The 21,471-nt window shown below is 44.7% G+C and overlaps 1 protein-coding gene across 6 annotated transcripts in view; it reads right to left on the bottom strand.

Moving 5' to 3' along the window:
* Positions 1–21,471, bottom strand: part of mtd (TLD domain-containing protein mustard) — a 181,065-nt gene that overhangs the window by 12,100 nt on the left and 147,494 nt on the right. For 5 of the 6 annotated variants that reach the window (XM_089565168.1, XM_089565172.1, XM_089565169.1 and 2 more), the window contains exons 3-11: positions 19,035–19,142; positions 17,786–17,872; positions 15,904–16,071; positions 13,678–13,901; positions 9,907–11,585; positions 7,537–7,563; positions 2,329–2,485; positions 1,077–1,410; positions 65–175 (exon numbers count right to left, since the gene is read on the bottom strand). In XM_089565168.1, the coding sequence (XP_089421294.1) occupies positions 65–175; positions 1,077–1,410; positions 2,329–2,485; positions 7,537–7,563; positions 9,907–11,585; positions 13,678–13,901; positions 15,904–16,071; positions 17,786–17,872; positions 19,035–19,142 (2,895 nt within the window). The remainder of the gene's footprint in view (positions 1–64; positions 176–1,076; positions 1,411–2,328; positions 2,486–7,536; positions 7,564–9,906; positions 11,586–13,677; positions 13,902–15,903; positions 16,072–17,785; positions 17,873–19,034; positions 19,143–21,471) is intronic. The other variant, XM_089565171.1, reaches the window with a different exon arrangement.

Genomic DNA, 21,471 nt, shown 5'->3' with positions numbered 1-21,471 from the left:
ATAATGATACCGATGTCTTGAGCTTCTTCATGCAACAAGTTTGGCAGCACAGGTTCCCACAAACCTCCCGACGGTGTTCCTCCGTGAAGATCTCCGTGGAATCGAGCAGTTCAGGTAATGGAAGGTCAGTCAGGTCCAGCGGAGACTCCCTGCGTGCTTCGCTCATTGACACCACCTGGACGAAATAGCGGAACAAAAAGATTCATTGCCTAGCAGCACCATCTTGCTCTCCCCTCAGCAACATTTCCCACAGCCACCATTTTACAACATGATTTGCTAATGCCAGTTCACAAAGTCTTCCTGAACATAAGCTGAGTGCAAGCTGTCTTTGTCGAGATTTGTCTGATGACAGCTCAGTGTTTTTCCCGCTATGCCACCAGAGTTCCCTTCTTCCTTAAGTTGGGGGGGGGGGGGAAATAGATTCACTCAGCAGCTTGTTTGCAATTTCAGCTCGGTGTTGTTTCATAAAGGAGATCAATTGCCCATGCCCACAACAGTGTGAATACAAAGCTGCCCAAGCATGATGCCTAGGTGACCTATCACCTTGAGTGACCTCATGAATTTCACGTTTTGTGTTACTCTAACATGCAGAAGCTCAGATTCAAGTATGGCACTGCATGCCTTCATTCAGCTATGCAGTTAAGGATGCAATACACTGAAAAATACACACACAAACAGGTCAGCAAGAGAAGGGAGACCACAGAGGATGAGGAAAGTCAGTCCACAAGCAAAAACAAAAAAAAAACTGACAAACGATCATGCTAAGCATGTGTAATGCGAGAACACAACAGTATCTACATAACGAGAGAAACCAGTGCAATATGCAAAGCCAGCCAATGTGCCTCTAATGTGCAGTGCTTCCCTCTCACTCTCGCTCTCCTGCATTGCAGTGCACCGCTCCTGCCGCGTCGAAGATGCTATTCCTTCCCCTAATCCCCTGTTGTTCTCTTACCTCCCCCGCTGTGCAGACGTCTACGCCAACGTCTTGGATTCAGCAGTGCACCCCACTAACAGCTATCGCTGTAAAAACGTGTGGGACAAACTAGCGCAGCAGTCGGGGCAGCAGTGTCACTTGCCTCCCAGTCCCCGGGTGAGACTGCAGGTGCCCCTCCTCCGGGTGGCACTGTGGTACTGTCAAAGAGCTTGAAGAAGCGCAGAGCGCCACCGTGGCCCCTCTTGGAGCCATGGTGTCCCTTGCTGCTGCCACTGCCGCTTGCGTCGGGAGTCTCGCGCCCTTCCTCGGTGCCGCTCGTCCCTGTCGCATGGATGGTGTTGGAGATCAGCTCAGCTTCGTCTTCGTCCCCTGGCTCGGGCAAGGGCTCGAAGCCGCGGCTCGCCAGGTCCACCCGATGCACATCGCCGTACACCGAGGGAGCCCACTTTTCGAGAAAGTAGTACAGCTCATCTGCCCTGCACAGAGGAAAGGCGCAGCGGAAATGTGAATAGGACACAAAAAGACCATGAAAACAGGACTGTGGAACAGGAATCTCCCATCGCAAGTGGATTCAAGGAGGGAACAGTGAGGCGACCACCTCTACCTGACGAGAAAGTTCCAACTGGAGAACCACAGTGACCTCCCATTTTCTTTTTTTGGTACAAACAAAGTTAAATGCATTGCACACAGGAACCATGCCCTTACAACCCTCTGTCTGAGAATTGGCCATAAATCTGCCCATGTTTCATACACACCTAATTAAAAGTAAATGTCATGTAGAGAAAAACATACCGAACATGTGGCTAGCGCGTATAGAGCACCAACATTTTACTGCTTTGCAATGAGAACTGATAAACTCTCAGTACTGATAAAAAAGAATGCCAACAAAAAAAGGAGCATAATTGTCCTTTCAAACAGTGAAGCAGGCCAGCATAGGTCTGAAAACTGAAGATTCACATACGGTGTGCTGCTCTTTGCAAACTACTTCCCATGTCATTGTTATCAAATGTCACAAAAAAAACACCCAAGTACTATAACTCCGCAATAAAGTTTCATGCATAAAATAAAATTTTTTCAGCTATGTGGAAAGTATTAGTTGCACTGGATCATTTACAGGAACTAGCCTTTCTAACGAACTGGCCATATCAAGAGCCTATAAGTACGAAGGACATGTTACTACTACTGAATCCCCAACGCACCATAAGCTGCTGTGTCTGGCCAAAGTGTCAAAAAGCTAAAAAAGAGCAAGCTTCACAAAAAACTCATTTGCAATGAATTAAAACCTAAAATCTTGGAACTTTGCCTCGCATGCAGAGCACTTTAAAGATTCTCACAGGCAGCATTTCATGCAACAAATATGCACCCAAGACATTTTGGAGACAATAAACCAGTACCTGTTTCGAGGGATGCCGAACCAGTACTGTGGCCGAATGCGCCGCTTTAATGAGGCAGTGACTGAACAATGGACTTTCTTGTGCAGGGGTCGTCCCATACGCAGGCAGAGGTAAAGGAGCGTGGCCTCCGACGACTGCGCTAGCCGAGGAACCAGCTCTGCCACCACAGCATCGCAGAAAGGGAAAAAAAAAGAGCAAGGCACTAGTCAGTTTTTTGTCGACACATATAGGCGTAAAAAAAAAAATCAAACGAATTTGATCAGTGTGGGTGCCAGGGGGAGAATATGAGCAAAAGCAAGAAATACTGTGCAGTGCAGAGATTAGGGCTCTTTAGCAGTATATAAAGGTGTTTAGGTAAACTGCATCCTGCATCTAAATTTCATACTACTAGGGCTCTGCCATTCAGCCATCTGTGTTGCATTAAGCCTCTGTTGTGCAGTTTGCTAGCTTGATGCCACCATGTGAAACCTCCTGAGGAAGGGTGTTGCACCTCACTGACAGCAACTACCATTTCGTTATTTTACATAAAACAGTGGACACATTAATATTTCTAAACTCAGATACCTTTCTCCGAAAATCTGCCCTTGCACCACGAAAAGCACCGCACGATGTGACCCATAAGGACGTGAAGGCAAGACAACGCCAACTTTAAACTGAGATAGCAAAGTGGAGCTTATTGTACAAAAAATAGACTAACAAGAACGATGTTTATGATAGTAGGTCACAGTATAGGATGCAAAGCCACTCAGCATGACATGACACGAAAGAGACATAGCAGCCTTGTTTTCCCTTCCTCGCATGCAACAACTGCTGTGGACTGCTTTTCACAATACATTATCCCCGACAAAAGCCAATCCTTATCACGAGACTCGAAACTAAGTTCCTTCATGGTGCATCAGAAGCAATTATTTGAAAAAAAGCTTAGCAGGGTATTATTCTGAAGGACTATTTTCCTCTAGCAATCAATCCGCAGATTGCATCTAGCCGCAGGTACCTTGAAGACTGTATGCTCAACGTCAAGAATAATGCAGCCGCAGACCAGCTGGCCACAGACTCAACTTGAAGTAAGCTACAGGAAGGCCACAATGGGAATAATGCTGAAATGTCTTGTTAGGTATGAGAGCTACTAGAGGCACCGAATTCTCTACATTAGAAGCCAAACTGCCATGGCTGAAGAGAGTTAGCCCCTGAATGAAAGGGGCTCAAGAAGGAAAATATTGCTTAAATTTCCTTTGATGAACACGCAATTATTGGCCATAGATTATGAAGCAGCAGCCACCAAGAAATAATCACAGAGTTGATGCCAGTGTCAGTACATTTCTTCAAACATTTGTTCCCAATAAAGTGCATGGATACATGACATCGATCAGCAAATGTAGGCTTTTTTTTTTTACATGTAAGGCAATTTTGCATATGAATCGTCCTACAGCAGTTGTCACCAGCAACCAAATCCTGATAAGCTGAAGCCTTTCAAATAAGTGCAGCTTGACACAAGCATAAGCGGAATAAGAGCGGTATGCCAAAATAAGAACAAAAACGTGCGCACCCCTGCTTCACTTGGATGGCTGAGGGCAACATTCGTTTCGTCTATGCTTTATGGGGGTTCAACATCCCAAAGTGCCTCATACATACTATTGGGGACGCCGTAGTGGAGGGCTCCGGAAATTTCGACCACCTGGGGTTCTTTAACGTGCACTGACATTACACAGTAAACGGGCCTCTATAATTTCACCTCCATCGAAATTCAATCGCCGCGGCCAGGACCGAACCTGCGTCTTCTGGGTCAGCAACCAAGCGTCATAACCACTGAGCCATCGCGGTGGCGAGATGTTACTCTTTCGAACTGCCACCACCTGTAGCACTGGAAGTTGTCATTGGCATCTTTACTGTTTGAAGCAAAAATAAACACTAAAACAAAAACTGTGGCTTTTTACACAGCTAGATCTGCAAAGAAAGAGCAGCAACAGGAAGTGATGAAACATGGTGGCCAAGCTAGCAAAACACAGAAATTAAAAACTGACGATCTATTTACCGTAAGTACCAACGTATCTCTCCTGATTGCAAAGACACCTATGTGGCAGCAGGTCAATCAGAGTCGGACTGCCCAGCTGTCACAGAACAAAGCACAGCAGCAAGGCACTAAGAAATCGCAAGGTTAGTTGCAGCATTTCTGAAAAATGCGCATTTAACTGAAAGGGGTGCAATTTTCATGGCACACCAGTGATCAGGGTTCAGTCACCTCTCACTGAGAAACAGTACTAAGACATTACATGACCCCACCACCCCAAGTCACTCGCAACAAGTTCTGCAACCATAACACTGCAACAGCAGCTGACAGTCTGTAGACGAACATTGCTAGGCAGACATCTGCACAAACATGCATAATCGTGAAAGACATGAGAGCGCAAAACGGGGACACGGACGAGGAAGGGAACAGGACGAGCGCTGCACTTTCAACAGGATTTATTCAGGGAAGAACGTTTAAATAGCCTTTGCTCTTATCCATGCTCTTGATCGCAGACAATCGCCTCTCACAGATACGCATCAAGAAACAGCATTTCACTGTGGCGAAGAACAACTGACGTGTCACTAATACAACTATCACCTCGCTTCTTGATATAGAAGGCTTCCACAAGCTCACGTTCAGTCCTATCTCGGCTTTTCAATAGCACTTTGCAATCATATAGTCGAGGCTTGCAGGCTACACGCTTCTCTTTCGAGCAGGCTTGGCAGTGGTCTGGAAGATGTCCTCTCTTGTTTAAAGAATTCTTGTGTTCAAGCAGGCGCTCATTAAGACAACGGCCGGTTTGTCCAACGTACACCTTGCCGCATGTAAGCGGGAACTCATAGACAACTGCTTTCTTGCAGCCGACATGTGGCATTCGGTGTCTGATGGTGCACTCTTGTACTTTTGTTCTTCCAATCCGTGAACACATTCCGGCGAGTTTTCGCGGCGCTGAAAATACCACATCGACGCCATACTTATTGGCCACCTTCTTCAGGTTATGAGAAGTGTGGTGTACGTAAGGTACAACTTCCGGCCTTGCCTGCTTTTTGATTGTATAGTCCACGTTTTTAGATATGTAGACGATTACCTGATCCTTTTGGCAGATAACGATTTTACTTTTGACGAAGCAGTAGCTGATGTTTTAGGTACGTTTGGTCGGAATAGCATGGGTCTCACCTTCACACACGAACTGCCTAGCAGTAATAACAAATTACAGTTTTTAGATCTCACCCTAACCTTCCACCCTTCACACGTTTGCTGGCAGTACTGTCCACGCGCAAAGAAAGATTTGTTGCCTTTCCATTCGAACCATTCTAAGACCGTTAAGAGGGCTATCGCTTCCCAGTGCTTATCTTCCGCACTAAAGAAGTCTTGCCACCATGTCATGCACGCAAGCTATGTTTCCCAGGTGTCCAGGCTGCAGAAAGCAGGCTTCCCGGCTCCCTGGTTCTCTCCGTGGCGCAGACCTTGCTGAAAAAGCTGAAGGGCAGCAAGGAAAACAACCAACCTCAAGAAAAAAAGCAGGCAAGGCCGGAAGTTGTACCTTACGTACACCACACTTCTCATAACCTGAAGAAGGTGGCCAATAAGTATGGCGTCGATGTGGTATTTTCAGCGCCGCGAAAACTCGCCGGAATGTGTTCACGGATTGGAAGAACAAAAGTACAAGAGTGCACCATCAGACACCGAATGCCACATGTCGGCTGCAAGAAAGCAGTTGTCTATGAGTTCCCGCTTACATGCGGCAAGGTGTACGTTGGACAAACCGGCCGTTGTCTTAATGAGCGCCTGCTTGAACACAAGAATTCTTTAAACAAGAGAGGACATCTTCCAGACCACTGCCAAGCCTGCTCGAAAGAGAAGCGTGTAGCCTGCAAGCCTCGACTATATGATTGCAAAGTGCTATTGAAAAGCCGAGATAGGACTGAACGTGAGCTTGTGGAAGCCTTCTATATCAAGAAGCGAGGTGATAGTTGTATTAGTGACACGTCAGTTGTTCTTCGCCACAGTGAAATGCTGTTTCTTGATGCGTATCTGTGAGAGGCGATTGTCTGCGATCAAGAGCATGGATAAGAGCAAAGGCTATTTAAACGTTCTTCCCTGAATAAATCCTGTTGAAAATGCAGCGCTCGTCCTGTTCCCTTCCTCGTCCGTGTCCCCGTTTTGCGCTCTCATGTCTTTCACGATTATGCACCAACAAGCCCAGTTTCAAGTACTTCTTAGCCAAACATGCATAGTTGCTTCATCAGCTTAACGATAAACATTACATTACATGCACATTTTTAGTTACATGCTACAACGAAGCAGTTCCAAGGATGAGACACGGGCATTCTTCACGGCAACCACTCCTCAGACCACCACTCGAAAGAGAACTGCACTGATTATCATTGTGCAGAATTATCTGTTTCTTCACTGCAGTGTACTGATGATTCACCAACAAAACAAGATTGACGGCATCTTCACATTTATTCAAGCTGCACATCTTTTTCAGTGCAGTTGATGCCAGGAGTTCTTGATAACTTTATTAAAGACAAGATAATTTGTGCATATGCTGAAAAAATTTAAGCTAAGAGGACACAGGCTGTAGCTATTACAAGTTAGTCTTAAACGAGGGAGAGAGAAAAGAGTGAAGAAACTTCCTAAAAGAGAAACGTTAATGCAAGACAATGAAGGACAAGTTTCCATCTGAGAAGACATCAAAGTAAAGAATAACATGACATGCTTTCAAGCAAATTGTAGAACATGTTCTATTCAGCAGCAAAGTCATGCACATTTGAAACAATAAAAAAAAAAACCATTACAGGATCAGTAATACAAGCAAGCACTGCAGAAAGGCTATGTGGCAGTAAATTTACAGAACAAAGAACATTTGCATGCCTTGGCAAAAAGTCAGCAGTAAAGCAAGAAGTTTAACTGTCATGAGACACAGAAGCAAAGGCTTGTGAACAAAACCATTGCATCCCGCAACCCAGGCTTCGAAGCAGCTTTCAACAAGGACACAAGTCAGCGTCTCCGGACAGCTACAGCTGGGACACGTAGCGACAAAATACATGGCATTACAGACCAGGGTGCCCAACACCAAACAGTGAAACCGAAACAAATTTGTCCCCAAGCAAAGAAGCAAGGCAGTGGGGTTAAGAGGGAAAACCAGGAGCTGCCCCCAAAAAAAAGCCTCATCCAAGCTTAGTTTCGGTACTAACCATTGTCGTCAAAAATGAATCCCAGTTCTGCACAGTCCAGGTTCAGACAGAGAGGAGACAAGTGAAATGTAAGAATGAAAAGCTCCTGTTAGGAAAATTGTGTAATGAATTAAAAGTATGCAACACATGATTGCAGGATCAAGTGAAAAACAATATGCAAGAGGGATACCACTTAATGTTTCGCTTGCTCCTCACAGAATTGAAAATAGTGTCTTCAAAAAGATAGTTCCGCTTCAAAGGTGTGCTTTATTCCAAGCAACCAAAGGTTTTTCTAAGAATGCCTGTAATTTAAAAAAAATAACTATGAGGTGCACTTAAGTCTCCTTACGTGCAGAAATGCGAAAGCTGTATGTGGTCCGCCATCCGAATTTGCGTCTTGGGGCATGGCTAAGTGGCTGAGCTGGCATCCACTGCATTACTATGGCCACCCATCTCATGGGCCACTGTCGTACAATGCGAGGTGGGTTTTCAGTGGGTGCCACATGACAGCACTACAACATGCCAAGCAGGAAGTAAGTTTACTGGAACCATACTTTTGTGCTCGGTTAATTGCGAAATCTGTAATTTACCTGCTCATAATTAGTCATGTACACCTCAGTACAAATCTCAAAGATATGTTTCTAAGACAGCTCTGCACTCATTAGACACACCTCTATTCAGCTGCAAACATCGAACCGTCGTGGTGCAGTGGAATCGTCCCTGCCTCGCACACCGAAGGCCTGGGTTTGATTCCCGCCTGGACCCAAATTTATTCTTCTTCATTGACAGTTTGTGCCTTGTTGGATTCTAGATTCCCACTCTCTACTAGAGTAGAGAGTGGGACCCTGGATAGTTGTTAAGCAATGTTTGGCAGTGCTGAAGCCGTGAAGGGGAGGCTGACGTCCACACTCCTGCATAGTAACCCTTACATGAAAGCTACCCAGTCTGGAAATGATTTGTCACAAATTGGAACCTATTGGAACCCCTTTAATTCTCATTGTGTTTTCTGCATGTTACCATGTCTAGGCTATTCAAGTACTGACTGGCCAAACTCTCTTCCATTGTTATAGTACTCCTCTACAGTTTTAGAGAGATATCAGTGATTAATTAAGGCAGTAGAGAACGCCCAGAGTTATCAGCCCACAATGGCAAGACGCATATGACAGCTCCTCTACCAGAATGGAAATTATAAAACCCAAGTTATGGCCTTCAATCAAGAAGTGCGTACATACTGTATATTTAGGGTTATTCGTTTTCGGGTTTTATATTTTTTCAAATTGGGGGGGGTAAAAATCGGGCGTTATTTTTCGGCTTGATAATAGGGGAGAAATCGGGTTTTTCGTAGAAAAACTCCAAAATTTGGGTTTTATCGGGTTAAATTTGCAAAGTAATAATTTATTCGATTTGCTCTAACCGGTATGTAACAATTAAGGCTATATTTTGGACTGCTTTCAAGAAAATATTGAAAAATTTGGCGTTTTTTTGGTAATTAATTATTACTCGCAATGAGACGCAACGGTCGGTTTTGAGAAAAGAAACATTTTCTTCACGACAGCTGGTAATCGACATTTTACACGTCCTTATTGAGATACATAATCATCAGCATGCGCAACAAAAAAAAAATCTCGGTTTCCATCCGAGACCTGTCTGGTCTCTGCACGTACCTTGGCTGAGAGAACGTTCGCTCAACGTCACAGTTGCCATTAGCTAGGCACAACAATGACAACACTGCATTTGCTAGCCTTGGGTAACGCACAGTTAAGTCGTTCCAATAGTCCATCACTTCAACACCTTCATTTGTGGGGCTTGCTTCCAGCAAGTACTGGCTAAACTCTTCGCGAAGCGAGCCTACATCAGCCATCACGGAAATAAAAAGAGGTCGGTAGTCATCAAACGACTGACTCAGCAGCCGCTTCTGGAACCGATCGAGTAGAGCTCCCAGTTTCCACAGTGTCAACTGGTTTTCGTCTTTGTCTGAGACATTCCGTTTCAAAGTGCAGTCATATTTTGTGGAGATTTTGGCGCAAAACTTCGGGAAAAATCGGGTTTTACCCGATATTTTAGGAACTCGCTCTGGGTGCAAAAATCGGGTAAAATCGGGTTTTACCCGAAAACGAACAACCCTATGTATATTCCGAGGATTGCATTGCTTCGCTTTAGATCCACAAAAAGGTGCACAGAGTCGGCAAGAGCCCATCCAATGATTAGCCTTTCCTGCAATGTTGTTCTGCTCAGTGTGAGTAAACTAATGAAAAACTGAAAACAGCCACAGGCAACACACAACTGATTTGCACTGGGCCCTAGCTACTTTGGGATGTAACCCTAGAGTTAATGTTAGCCAACTTTAAGTGCAAAAAGAAAACTAAGGAATACAGGAAAGAAACAACTTACTTTCAAATGCTGCAAACAGCTCCGGCTTCTCCTCAACCATGTTCTTGAGCCAGACGTTTGCGTTGTCAGCACGCGATGAAGGCCTTTTTTCCTCTGGCTGTGGTGCCGGTGGCATTGATGGCGGTGGTGGTGGAGGTGGGGGTGGCGTCGCTGCTGCCGGCTCATCGGCACCGCGCACGAAGTCGGCCAGCGACTTTGGTGACGACGCAATCATTTTGGAGATGGAGTGCGTGTATGACGAGATGGACTCCATTGGATTCGAGAGCCGCTTTAGCACCCGTTCGTGCGCAGATTCCTGGCTCCTCTCGGACGCAACGCCGCCCTCAGCTGATGCCCACTCCCGCATGCGCAGAGTCACATTCTCTGTCGATCCGGTGTTTCTCGGTTCCGAAACCACCGGTGCAACCGCTGCATCACTCGATGTCGAATCCGGCTTCAGTGTTGGACTCAGCATGCGAGCCCAGCGAGCCGGCTCGGGTAAGCTCCTTCCCGACGACGGCTGCGGTGGTGGCGTGAATGACTTTTCTCGATGACTTCCACTGTCTTGTTCCCTGCGCGCCATTGGCGGAGATTCTGACCCCTTCTCGATGGGCTTGAATGAGTAGTCCTCGGCACGCAGCCTTTCTTCCCGCTTCACTGCGTTTGCTTCCGAGCTGACAACCTGCTTCAGTGCTGGCACTGTGTCCACTGGTGGTGGTGGCGGCAACTTTTCCTGAAGGTTTGTCGCCACTGCTGCACTGTCCCTGGCTGGCTTGTCGTTGTCACCTGCCCGGTCATGTTTCGGCTCCACCTGGGCAGTGGTAGTAGAACACAGTTCGGCCTCGGGTTGAGTGCCACGAGATAACGGTTTGTTAGACTCCCCCATGCCCACTTCGCCACTGGCAGCCTTCCGTGGCTCCCTCACCTCAGCCATCGCTGCCTTCCCAGTTTTCTCAAGGGCCTCTGAGGCTGGTGCCACATCCACGGCAGATTGTTGTTCTGGTGGAATTACCCCAGCACCAGACTTCATTTCCACGGTTCCAGCCACCTCGGGAGCGACACAGGTTACGACTTTTTCACTCGCAGATATGTCCTTCAGCAGCTCACGAGTGTCGTGGCCTTCCAACACTGCCACATTCGGCAGCTCATGAACAGATTGAATTTGCTCGGTGTTTTCTTTCAGTTTCTGTGCATTGCTTTCCAAATGTGCATCTTGCTTCGTAGCTTCTTTCGGTGGTTGTTCGTTACCTTCGGATTTCGAAGGTGCGGCAGCTGGTTCAGGTTGAGCCTTTTTGGGGAGCTCAGGTTCCCCAGTGTCCAGAGACATGACAGTTGTGGCGGCTTTGTTCTCTGTTTCACTTCCTGAGCCTAGCGATTTCAGTTCAGCACCAGGTTCGCTCATGGAAGCAGACGGGTCTTCTGCGGGTGGTGTCTTGGGAGGTGAGGTGACAAGCACCACCTTTTGATCGGGCATGGCATCTTCCAAAGCGCTTTCGGAATGTGACCACTCGGAGCTGGCCTTATCACACGGCAGCGCTGAAGCGGTGGCCTGTAGTTCAGCACTGCACTGCTGCGTGGATGAACTCTCCGCCTCCTTCCCTTCACTGCCTGCCTGGACTTTAGGAGGCGGCTGGTAGTCAGCAGGTCGGTACGGTTCCTCCAATTTAATGCCGGATGCGGGGTCCAGCACTGCTGTGTCACTGCACAGTTGTGAGAAGCACAATAATTTGGCATTAGAATTTTACATCTACTAGTCATAATCCTATCTTCTAACTCACATTACTGCGCATTTTTTCTACCTTCCTTCTGCTTCTTGCACTCAACCACAGTCACATCTCAAGATCCACACAGTGCTATCAGTGGTGGGGAAGGGCCACTTCATATGGAATTATGCAATGCAAGCTTGGCACAAAGAATACGAGTGAAAAGAACACGATCTGAAAAAGCCACCAAAAACGTCTGCCAAGGCTGTAAACAAGCGATGCTAATAAGGAACATTAGTGAATGAAGCCAAGCTCTAAACTGCTTTGATGGGTGTAACAAAATTCTGTCAGTTGATTCAGATTGCAAGGTATTATCTTCATATGTTATGAAAAATAATGTTGGATCATTTTGACAGTTCAAGCTGTTTGGTTTAGAACCCTGCCACTTTTAGCACAGAATAAGTTAGACATTTTCATGCAATTGAAATATATAAACACACTGGTAGCACCTGAATACAGAAAATATTTGCTGCATTAAGCTACCTCGTACTAGAAAAATGTGGACCTACAACGGACTGGTCATCACAGTACAACAATGCTTAAAAGGTTTCACATTTTCAGCACAAAGAAAATAAAAGTTTAAAATGAGTCCATCGCCTATAGTTCTTTAGAAAGTTTCTTTTCAGAAAGTGACAACCATGGTCAATTTTTCTCATATGGTGTGGTATAAAAGCGTTAAAAGATAAACCTGAGTTGCAAGAAAGAAGCACTTTATATATTTAGCACTGACATGTTGACAAAGGCCCCTGAAGAGTATTAAATTCATTAGGACTGATGCTTGGGTGAGTTGGTATGCCATGTTAGACATTTTCATGCAACTGAAAACTACGAACACACTCAGCACCTCAGTACAGAAAAAATTTGCTGCATTAAGCTACCTTGTACTAGAAAAATGTGGACCTACAACGGACTGGTCATCACAGTACAACAATGCTTAAAAGGTTTCACATTTTCAGCACTAAAGATAAAAGTTTAAAATGAGTCCATCGCCTAAAGTTATTTAGAAGGCTTCTTTTCAGAAAGTGCCTAAAAATTCTTGCCTGCAACTTAATCAACACTGCTTTATGTAGCCTTGGCCCCATGTTTAACAACTCTGGACCCATCAAGGAGCAACTGTGTTTACATGCATGCACTTTAGTTGAAAACTGCACACTATTTCCTGGAGCAAGCCCAGCGACTCAACTTTTTCAGTGCCATATCTAGAGTCCACAAGGCTGCTGTCTTCCCAACATTCCTCAAAGTAGCAAACCAGTCTTGCTATGCCTACAGCCATGAATACGTATCACCCCTGCCATGAGAAAAGCATCATGTGGTCCTGACAAGTAGTTGAAGGTCAATGTCTGTAATACTGTGAAATCACTGCCGGGAGCTGCTAGTGGAAGTGCCGCATGCTACTGTTAAAGGTGCACTGAAGAGGAATCTGAACTTGTCTTTTTGCCGCGGGAACTCGATCTACACGTTCCTAGCATTCTTAGAAACTGCGACCTATTGCCCTGTATGGACGATTTCCCAAATTAAATCGAATTAACGGCCGGCTCCCGCCTTTTTTTTTTAATTCTGCCTCGTACGATGGGCGGAGTCGACCAACGCGTGGAGTGCCTTTCACCCAGTCCCGTGGCGGCTTGCCGCTCTGCCATCGGCGGAGTAATACGTAGTAGTCCGTAGTAGCAAATAGTCCGCACGTATTTTTATTTCTGCGGGCTTATTTTGCGGCTATATTAACTACGAATGAAACTATTGATTCACGGAAACTTAAAAAACAAAATAAAGCGAAAGCAAAGCCTCCACGGAGCTGGCTGCAAGGCACTTCACGCGTTGGTCGACTTCGCCCATCGTACGAGACAGAATTAAAAAAAAAGGGCGGGAGCCAGCCAGACGTTAATTCGATTTAATTAGGGAAATCGGCCATACAGGGCAATAAGTTGCAGTTTCTAAGAATGCTAGGAACATGTAGATCAAGTTCCCGCGGCAAAAAGACAAGTTCAGAATCCTCTTCAGTGCACCTTCAAGTAGTAAGACAAGGACTAACCGAAGGCGCATGTGTGTGATGTCGTTGTACAGGGCCGCAGCTACCACCATGTCCATGGGGGCAGTCACCTCGTAGCATTCAGAGCCGTGCTCCATGACGAGCGCATCGGACACGTTGGGCACGAACATGACATTGTTGGGCGTGACGAGAAGTGTGCCCATCACCACCCCCTGGCCATCCGTTATGTGCCTCGACGAAATCTTCAAGAACATGTCCATGTTCTCCTGCAAGGAGCCGGAAATAAAAAAATGTGGAAGTCAAATATCAACGAAAACCACTGTGCAGAATCACGTAAGCCAAGGCATGACACAGGAACATTTCCACAAAAAGAAAGGCAAGCACATGCCTAATGGCCGGTTTAAAAAAAAAAATCCCCATAGCGCCATCTCATTAACAATGGTGGCTGTCCTACTTCCTACTACTATAAGAAGGCACTGATAAGAGCATTCATAAGTACCCGAAAGAGAAACTTTTGTATTCTGAAAAACTGGAGATTTATTAAGAGCTCAATTTCCCTTGTTGCTCTCAACATATAAAATATTGCTATGACATTTTTAACTTTTTCATTTTTGTCAGACAGAGCCACTCAAGGACATTTCCATGCAATTTGGGACAGTTCACAATGATGCAAGTGCACTGTCTGGAAAGTTCCACGTCATGTTTAAATAAAGAATGGCTGACAACCCCAGTCGGTCTGACAGAAGCCTATAGATCCCACTGCTATAGCCACCACCGCATTTTTTTTGGTTCTCCCGCAAATATAAGTATGCCCACCATATCAGCTTCACTGCCTGCATCGTTATGGTAGCCCACGTCAACTCAAACCTTCACCATCCGCCTATCACCTTCTAATCACGACTATGCATCACTGCAAAGGGTACATGAATATAAATATCTTGGTGTCGTTTTTTCTCACAATATGCAATGGTCAAAACACATCGATTACATCACAGCTAAAGCTCTTAAAAAGGTAGGTTACTTGCGGCGCACAGTACGGTATGCTCCTAAAGAAGCCAAATTGCTCATGTACAAAACTCTAATTCGCCCTATACTTGAATACGCTTCCAATGTCTGGAATCCATACAAGCAATGTGAAATCGATCAAATAGAATCTGTACAACGCAAAGCTGTAAGATTTATTTTTCGCCACTACGACTTTCATTTTTCACCCTCATCTGTGATGTCTTCCCTAAACTTACGCCCGCTCGCATCTCGCGGAAAAACTGAGTCCTTAAAACTTCTTCACTCCATAGTCCCTTCTGCTAATTGCCTTTCAGAGGGTAAGCATATCTCGTTTTCAAAACCATCTGCAACCAGGAGCCATCACGATCTTAATATCCAAACTTTGTTTGCCCGCACTAACGTTTTCAAATACAGTTTTTTTCCGCGCACTGTGGAGAGTAGCAATTCTTTGGATGGTAACATTCGTGCATTATCAATCTCTGATTTTGCGTTGGCAATTGAGTCGTAGCATTGTATGTTGTTGTTCTCAGCGTTTATATTTGCAATGCTCGTAATGTACCCTTGTATGCGTGGAATTGTTCCACATTTTTTGTACCCACTCCTGCTAGAGCCCCTAGAATGGGGCTGCAGTATTTTCAAATAAATAAAATAAATAAATACCACTAAATGTTGGTCAAGTCTAAATACTTTCATGTCACACAGTAGGCGCCATGTGTTTGTCACTGCTTATCACTGCTGGCTTCAAAGCTTGGAGCAAGAACAGGGTCAATTTCCCTCTCCAGGGTAGCAGCGTTGCCTGAGCAGCAGCGTACTGCGGTGTAGATGGTGGCAATGCTACAGCTGTCGCCGTGTTATCAATACAAGCATGTGCTCAAAGCTTGCGCATTCTTTACCGGCCATATTTGTTGCACCACTGCACCGTTACACAGCAGTCTTTCAATGTAACCGAGCGCTTGGTTTGCATTGTGGAGTTTGCACTAAAAGCCACAGCTAGATGGCTGGCATAAATTTTTATAATGCATGATTAGTACTCTGAACATATGGGTATTTCAATTATCTCAAAACTCCATTGATCTCAAAATCTCTAGCTGTTTTTACAACTTATAACTGTACTACGTCACAATATGTGTGTCACATATCTACGGCACATAATGGGCAACATGGTGAGCATAAACACATAAGGATTATAAACCACGTCCGGTGCGCATAGTGGCAAAACACCTAACCGTATTAAACCTCCCATTTTCTTATACTGCACCATACCTTGTTCTCTGGCTCAGCTGATTCAAGGTGCTCAACAGAGCAGCCAGGCCGATGGTGTTCCATGAAGCCGACCGGTGAGTCTGGTGGCGATGCAGGGGCCCTTGGTGAGCACGGTCGCTCACTGGCCAGAGGTGGCCCCACCCCAGTGCCATGGTGGCCTGCAGACGCCTGCACAAGAAAAGATGAGGAAGTGGCGGTACAATGCTAGTTCCCTACAGAATAATAAGCGCCATTTGACCCTCTACAGCTCCAGCCTGTAAAAGGACACTGAAGGAAACTCCACTCAATTTTTATTAAGGCGAAAGCCTTTAATGCCTCACCGTTGTCGACAGAAGGTTGTCAGCAGAGGTGTCACGCTTTTCGGTTAGTCGAAATGGTTATGACGTCAGAGTGCGCGGATTCAAAGCGATGAGGTCACCCACAGATGCCTGACGCCCCCTTTTGGAGCACACGACAACTAATAAAATAGTTGTCCGCTCCGACAGGGGCCGTAAAGGCGTCCGTGGGTGACCACATTACATACCTCATTACTGCGAACAGAGCCATGGATACAACCGAACTCATCAAAGCAGAGAGAGAGTCGTGCTAGAGAAGCAGTCAAAGCCGGCAGTCAAAGTGTGTAGTTGTAATGTGTAGTCAAAGTGTATAGTCAAATAAAGCACTAGTACAGCAAAAACAGTCTCGCAGTCAATGCCAAGCAGTGCGCCAGGAAAGCTTTTCGCCTTGCAGCACTCTAGAGAGCCAAAGTGCCCCCTGAATTTTTGTCCGTAAAAATTGAACATTTGGGTCTTTGTGGTTATTGTTTGCTTGGCCACAAAAGACGCATTTATTGCTTAAAAAAAACTGAACTTAAAAAAACACTTTTTTTTTCCTCTACTCAAACGAAATTGTGATGTCTTAACTGACAAGGGCTCCGTGATCACCATCTCGAATGGCTGTGCGGCCTGGCCTCAGGGATCCCCATACAAGAACCCATCTTGACGTAATCAAAATCTGATTGTGAAAAACGCCATTTTTTGGTTTTTCTTAGCTTATAAAACCTCAGTTTCCAGTGAGAGTGGTCTTTAGAGCATGGTATTCTATGAAGGGCAACTTCAAAATGTTCACAGTGTCCCTAGCACGACGAAATGATTGCAAGAATTGTGCATCAGCATACTAAACTGAATTCATAGTAAGCTCTGCTTCGAGGAGATCTTGGTTTCCTCTACTCATGAGCAAAGCACACGTGCTCTCATTAGGCAATCACTCTCCCTGCCTGCACAAGGTTCATTCTGTACTAAAAGAAAAATGTCAGACTCAAGTGACTGAATGAAGCAGAAATTTGACTTGTGTCCGCAGTTAATCGCAACAAAACCACTGAAAATCACATGACTTCGAAATTTTTTAAATTCCTCAGAGTTCTACGAACTGCAGCTATTGAAGTGTTTCAGGAAAGAAAGCAAAACAATATATACAGCACCAATCCACTCGGTCAGTAATGCGAGTTTTGTGCAAGCTGTAAACTACGATGGAACAGCACTGAATCAAATGTAACATCCGTATGCTATACCTACAGCTATAGCACATTTTTACGATGAACTAAGGGTGCAAATTTTGATTTTTGTAGTCAAGAAAAAAAATATGATTTCCCACTACACTCATCACATTTCAGTCTAACCAGGGGAATAGCTGCCTAACAACAACATCTCCCCATTCCTCATGCATAGTATTCATTTGAGAAGGTCAGCGGTGCGCCAAATTAAAGCTGAGAACTCGATAAACGGTATAAAGGAGAGAACATGTAAATGGAAAATAAAAAGCAATGCCGCAATTAAGACTTCGTCAGCACACGCTAGTGCCCAAGAAAGAGTTCTAGAAGAGAGTGATAAGATACAAGCATTACCTTGTCGTCTTCCGTCCTCCCATGCTCAGGTAGATCGGCTGAGTCGGCAGCCTGAGATTCTTGCTCCTTAACAGGAATGTACAGCATCTGCCAGATAAAGAAAAGCAATGGGAAGCACCAGCCTCGGTCAGCAGTTGTCACTCCCCTGGTTGCCATGGCAACCAACTCTAAGGTCACGCAGGCTTGGAGTAGAAGCTGTAATGCACTGACATATGGAACCACAATGACGACCACCACCACCACATGAGAAAGTAATTCCTATGTAGGAAACAACCGGGAAAAACAAAAATTGGTAAATGCACTGCACTTAAGACGGCCATGAAGGTAATGTTGAGCTGATGAAAAAATCCAAGTATTATGCCTTTGGAGAAGCTGGGAGCATGTGTACGAAAACTGGATTTACTTCTGTCAAAGCAGAGATACTGTACAATACTGAAAGAAGTCTATGCTGGCAAACCATATTCTGCCCACTGGCAGCCTCCATTATTTTCCAGTGTGTGGTTCACAGCTTCCCACATCATAGAGAATAGAGAATGCATTAACAAAAGTAAGGAAGAAATGTGAGCTTCTCCACCACCTCTCTTGCCAGCGTTCGCTGCTGTTGTCTCGAATAATAAATGCAACAGCATTTCTAGCCTTCATGCCCCCTGTATATGTCGGGCATTTCTCACTCGAAAGGTTACATGGAAAAGCTATGCAACAGTTTGCCCAGGACACCGTTTACAGTCTTCGTAAAATCAAGCTTGTAACATGCAGGACCAGTGAAGTGAGCTTCCCTCTCTTGCACACAGGCCGCGCAGCTGCAATTTAAACACAAACCCGAAACTATTAAAAGCAGAAGTGTCCCGTATAAAAGCAACCTGGGTTAGTATAGTACGAGAAGTGAACTCCTTCCCGAATTGATGCATTTTCTTTTATTTTCCCTCCTTTTGGCCTTGTCTGAAATGACTGCACGCCTTAGGCTTCAGCCAATAACATTGAGCGAATGCGGGGTGTGGCGTCATTTCAGCCAATGGCGAAGGGCATGAAATTCAACAATGGCATGGAATCGGTTGCAGAATCATTTTATTATACCGGCACTGGTCTTTATTTCTAAAGCCGCTCTGTGCAACATGCTCTAGATCATCAGGCAAGGAATAACTTAAACTTATGACAAAAAATGAACAGAAATTCTCGCTCTATCTATTCTTGGTCACAACACCAATTTAGTATAGGACATGATAATCGGAAAAAGACTTTTTCTACCAACCTGGCCAGGAAAGATGAGCCTGCTTGTTAACCGATTCATCGTTGTCAGCTCTCCCGGAGTGCACTCGAACCTCGCGGCGATTCCAGCCAACGTGTCTGAAGCCTTCACCTGTAGAAAGAAACGAAGAACAAATGTCAGGTTATGCGGAAATCACGCGAATGAAAACTAGACACAAATGCTGCTTCATACACAGAATACTTTTGAAGGGCACTGACACCATAGCACACCAGTGGCAATACAAGCATTATCGAAGATATCAAAATTTCGGGAAAAAAAAATAGCGTAATACAGGTGTTCACCTTGCAACACCTTTTCTAGACACCCAGGTGCGTGTCTCCATTGAGCCAAAGGGAAACGGGTATTTGACCAAAACTGCTATTATTGAAGTTGTAATTGCAAAATCTTAAGGAGCCCCACAATGTTATGCCAAAATGCCACAAAGATCTTGCCAAAATGCCACAAAGATCTCGCCAAAATGCCACAAAGATCTCACCAAAATGCTTACAATTGATTTTTCTGAGGAATGCAATAAGGGTACAATTATCATCCTGCATAACATAGTACGCAAGTCTGATAGTTTCCCAGCAGTATCTAAGGAGGCAACTTGAAGCAATGCCAGAAAACAGTTACAGAAAATCGGGTGTTTGACTCATCCTTGCAATCAGCTTTTTCTGTTTTTTTTTTCCCAATATCTATATGCAAGTTCAGAAAAGTAAGACATCAGTCAGACATGGAGAAAAGCAGTGTTTTTGTGCATTTATTTTTCATTTCCCTACCATGGCAAGAGATTGGTTGCTGTTTGCACAATCGCAAACATTGTTTTTTTTATCAATTTATTACTTTCTCACTGGAAATATGCCGAAATTCTGGGTGTCACATCTAGTTTTCTTGAGTAGTTCGGCACCTTGCCACCTTCCCACGGCAAGATAGCCCCACACGCCAGGAAATTTACAGGAAATTACCAAAGGAGCAAAAATTTGATGGTACTTGAATAATAAAAAAGACAAAAATATATTTCGTTCATATCTTATTGTGCATTATTTCTAAACTTGTGAACACAAACAAAAAAAAACTGAAACGTGCACCAAACATCTGATTTCTTATCACTTTCCCCCCTAATGCCTTGCTTTGTACCCATCCGTAACCTTAAAAAATATTCACCGGCCGCAGCGGTCGAATTTCTATGGAGGTGAAATTCTAGAGGCCCGTGTACTATGCGATATCAGTGCAGGTTAAAGAACCCCAGGTGGTCGAAATTTCTGGAGCCCTTCACTACGGCGTCCCTCATAGCCTGAGTTGCTTTGGGACATTGAACCCCATAAACCAAAAATATTCAAGCGGCCAAGTATTTTTTTTTTGTCAAAAACACTGTAGAAAAAAATTCTAGATCACTAAGGTAACTCACATTGGAGTAATGCGAAAGCAGTGACGCCTCCTCATATCAAGTTGCTTTTTTGTTTTTAATTGGTTCCTTAATTACCCACTTAAGTTTCAATTAATTCCCATTCACAATTAATTCGCAATTCACTTAATTCACCTTAATGTACCCTTAATTCATATTTAGATCACATTAATTCACCTTAACTCACACATAAATCACCTTTATTCACTATTCATGCACCTTAATTCCATTTAAAACACTCTTGACACTTTCTATAATAATTAATTATTGATTGGATTGGAATTAACTGCACATTTTCCCTCGTTTCATCTAAGTATTCATTCAGGACTTTCAAATATGGCGCCACGAGTTGGCTCCGCCCAGGCTTTAGGTCACGTGGCCCCACACTTCCTGCATTTTCACATTTGGCGCCACTTTTGCTCTAGCCCCGTCCACTTTTTGAACATTTTTGGCTCTAACTATTCTTCCGATTTCCATTTTTTTTTTTAACCGCAGCATCCTCACATCCTTTTTCGATTAAAACCATTCGTTTGACGCTGCCTCTTCTGAGTTGCCCACAACTGCTGTGAACATGACCCACAGCCCCGCCCACATTCAGCCTCCGCGCAGAGAATTCCTCCACGACAAAAAAGTAGTCTGCTGCTTAAGCGTTTCTTGTTACCTAAACAAGGAGCTTGGCACAAGAAAAAAATTATCAGCTCTAGAATTTCGGTATGTGGTTTGTTTGGTATAGCCAAACATTAAAAACATGATTTCGTTTATTGTTGCGTTTGGCCAGCGGAGTAATATAGGACGCCGCGGACCGCGGCCCAGTGTTAGCAACTGCTGTTTTTTTTTTAAGTTCCTACTAGTAATGCTTTCGCGTTAAAATACTATTCCTTGTTAACTAGACAGCATAATAATTTTCGGACAAATTCTAAATAGCAGACTCTGGGACACTGCAACTTTAGAAGGGCCCTTCGGCTAAAGCGTATTTCGGCGGTACGTCGTTTCTGCCCCTGGCAAGATGGCGGACGCCAGAGTCACTTCTTAGGC

The sequence above is a fragment of the Amblyomma mixtum genome, chromosome 1 (genome assembly GCF_055824585.1).
Source record: "Amblyomma mixtum isolate Tamu chromosome 1, ASM5582458v1, whole genome shotgun sequence".
NCBI lineage: Eukaryota > Metazoa > Arthropoda > Arachnida > Ixodida > Ixodidae > Amblyomma > Amblyomma mixtum.
The sequence above is the reverse complement of the archived record's forward strand: the minus strand, read 5'-3'. Positions and strand labels throughout refer to the sequence as shown.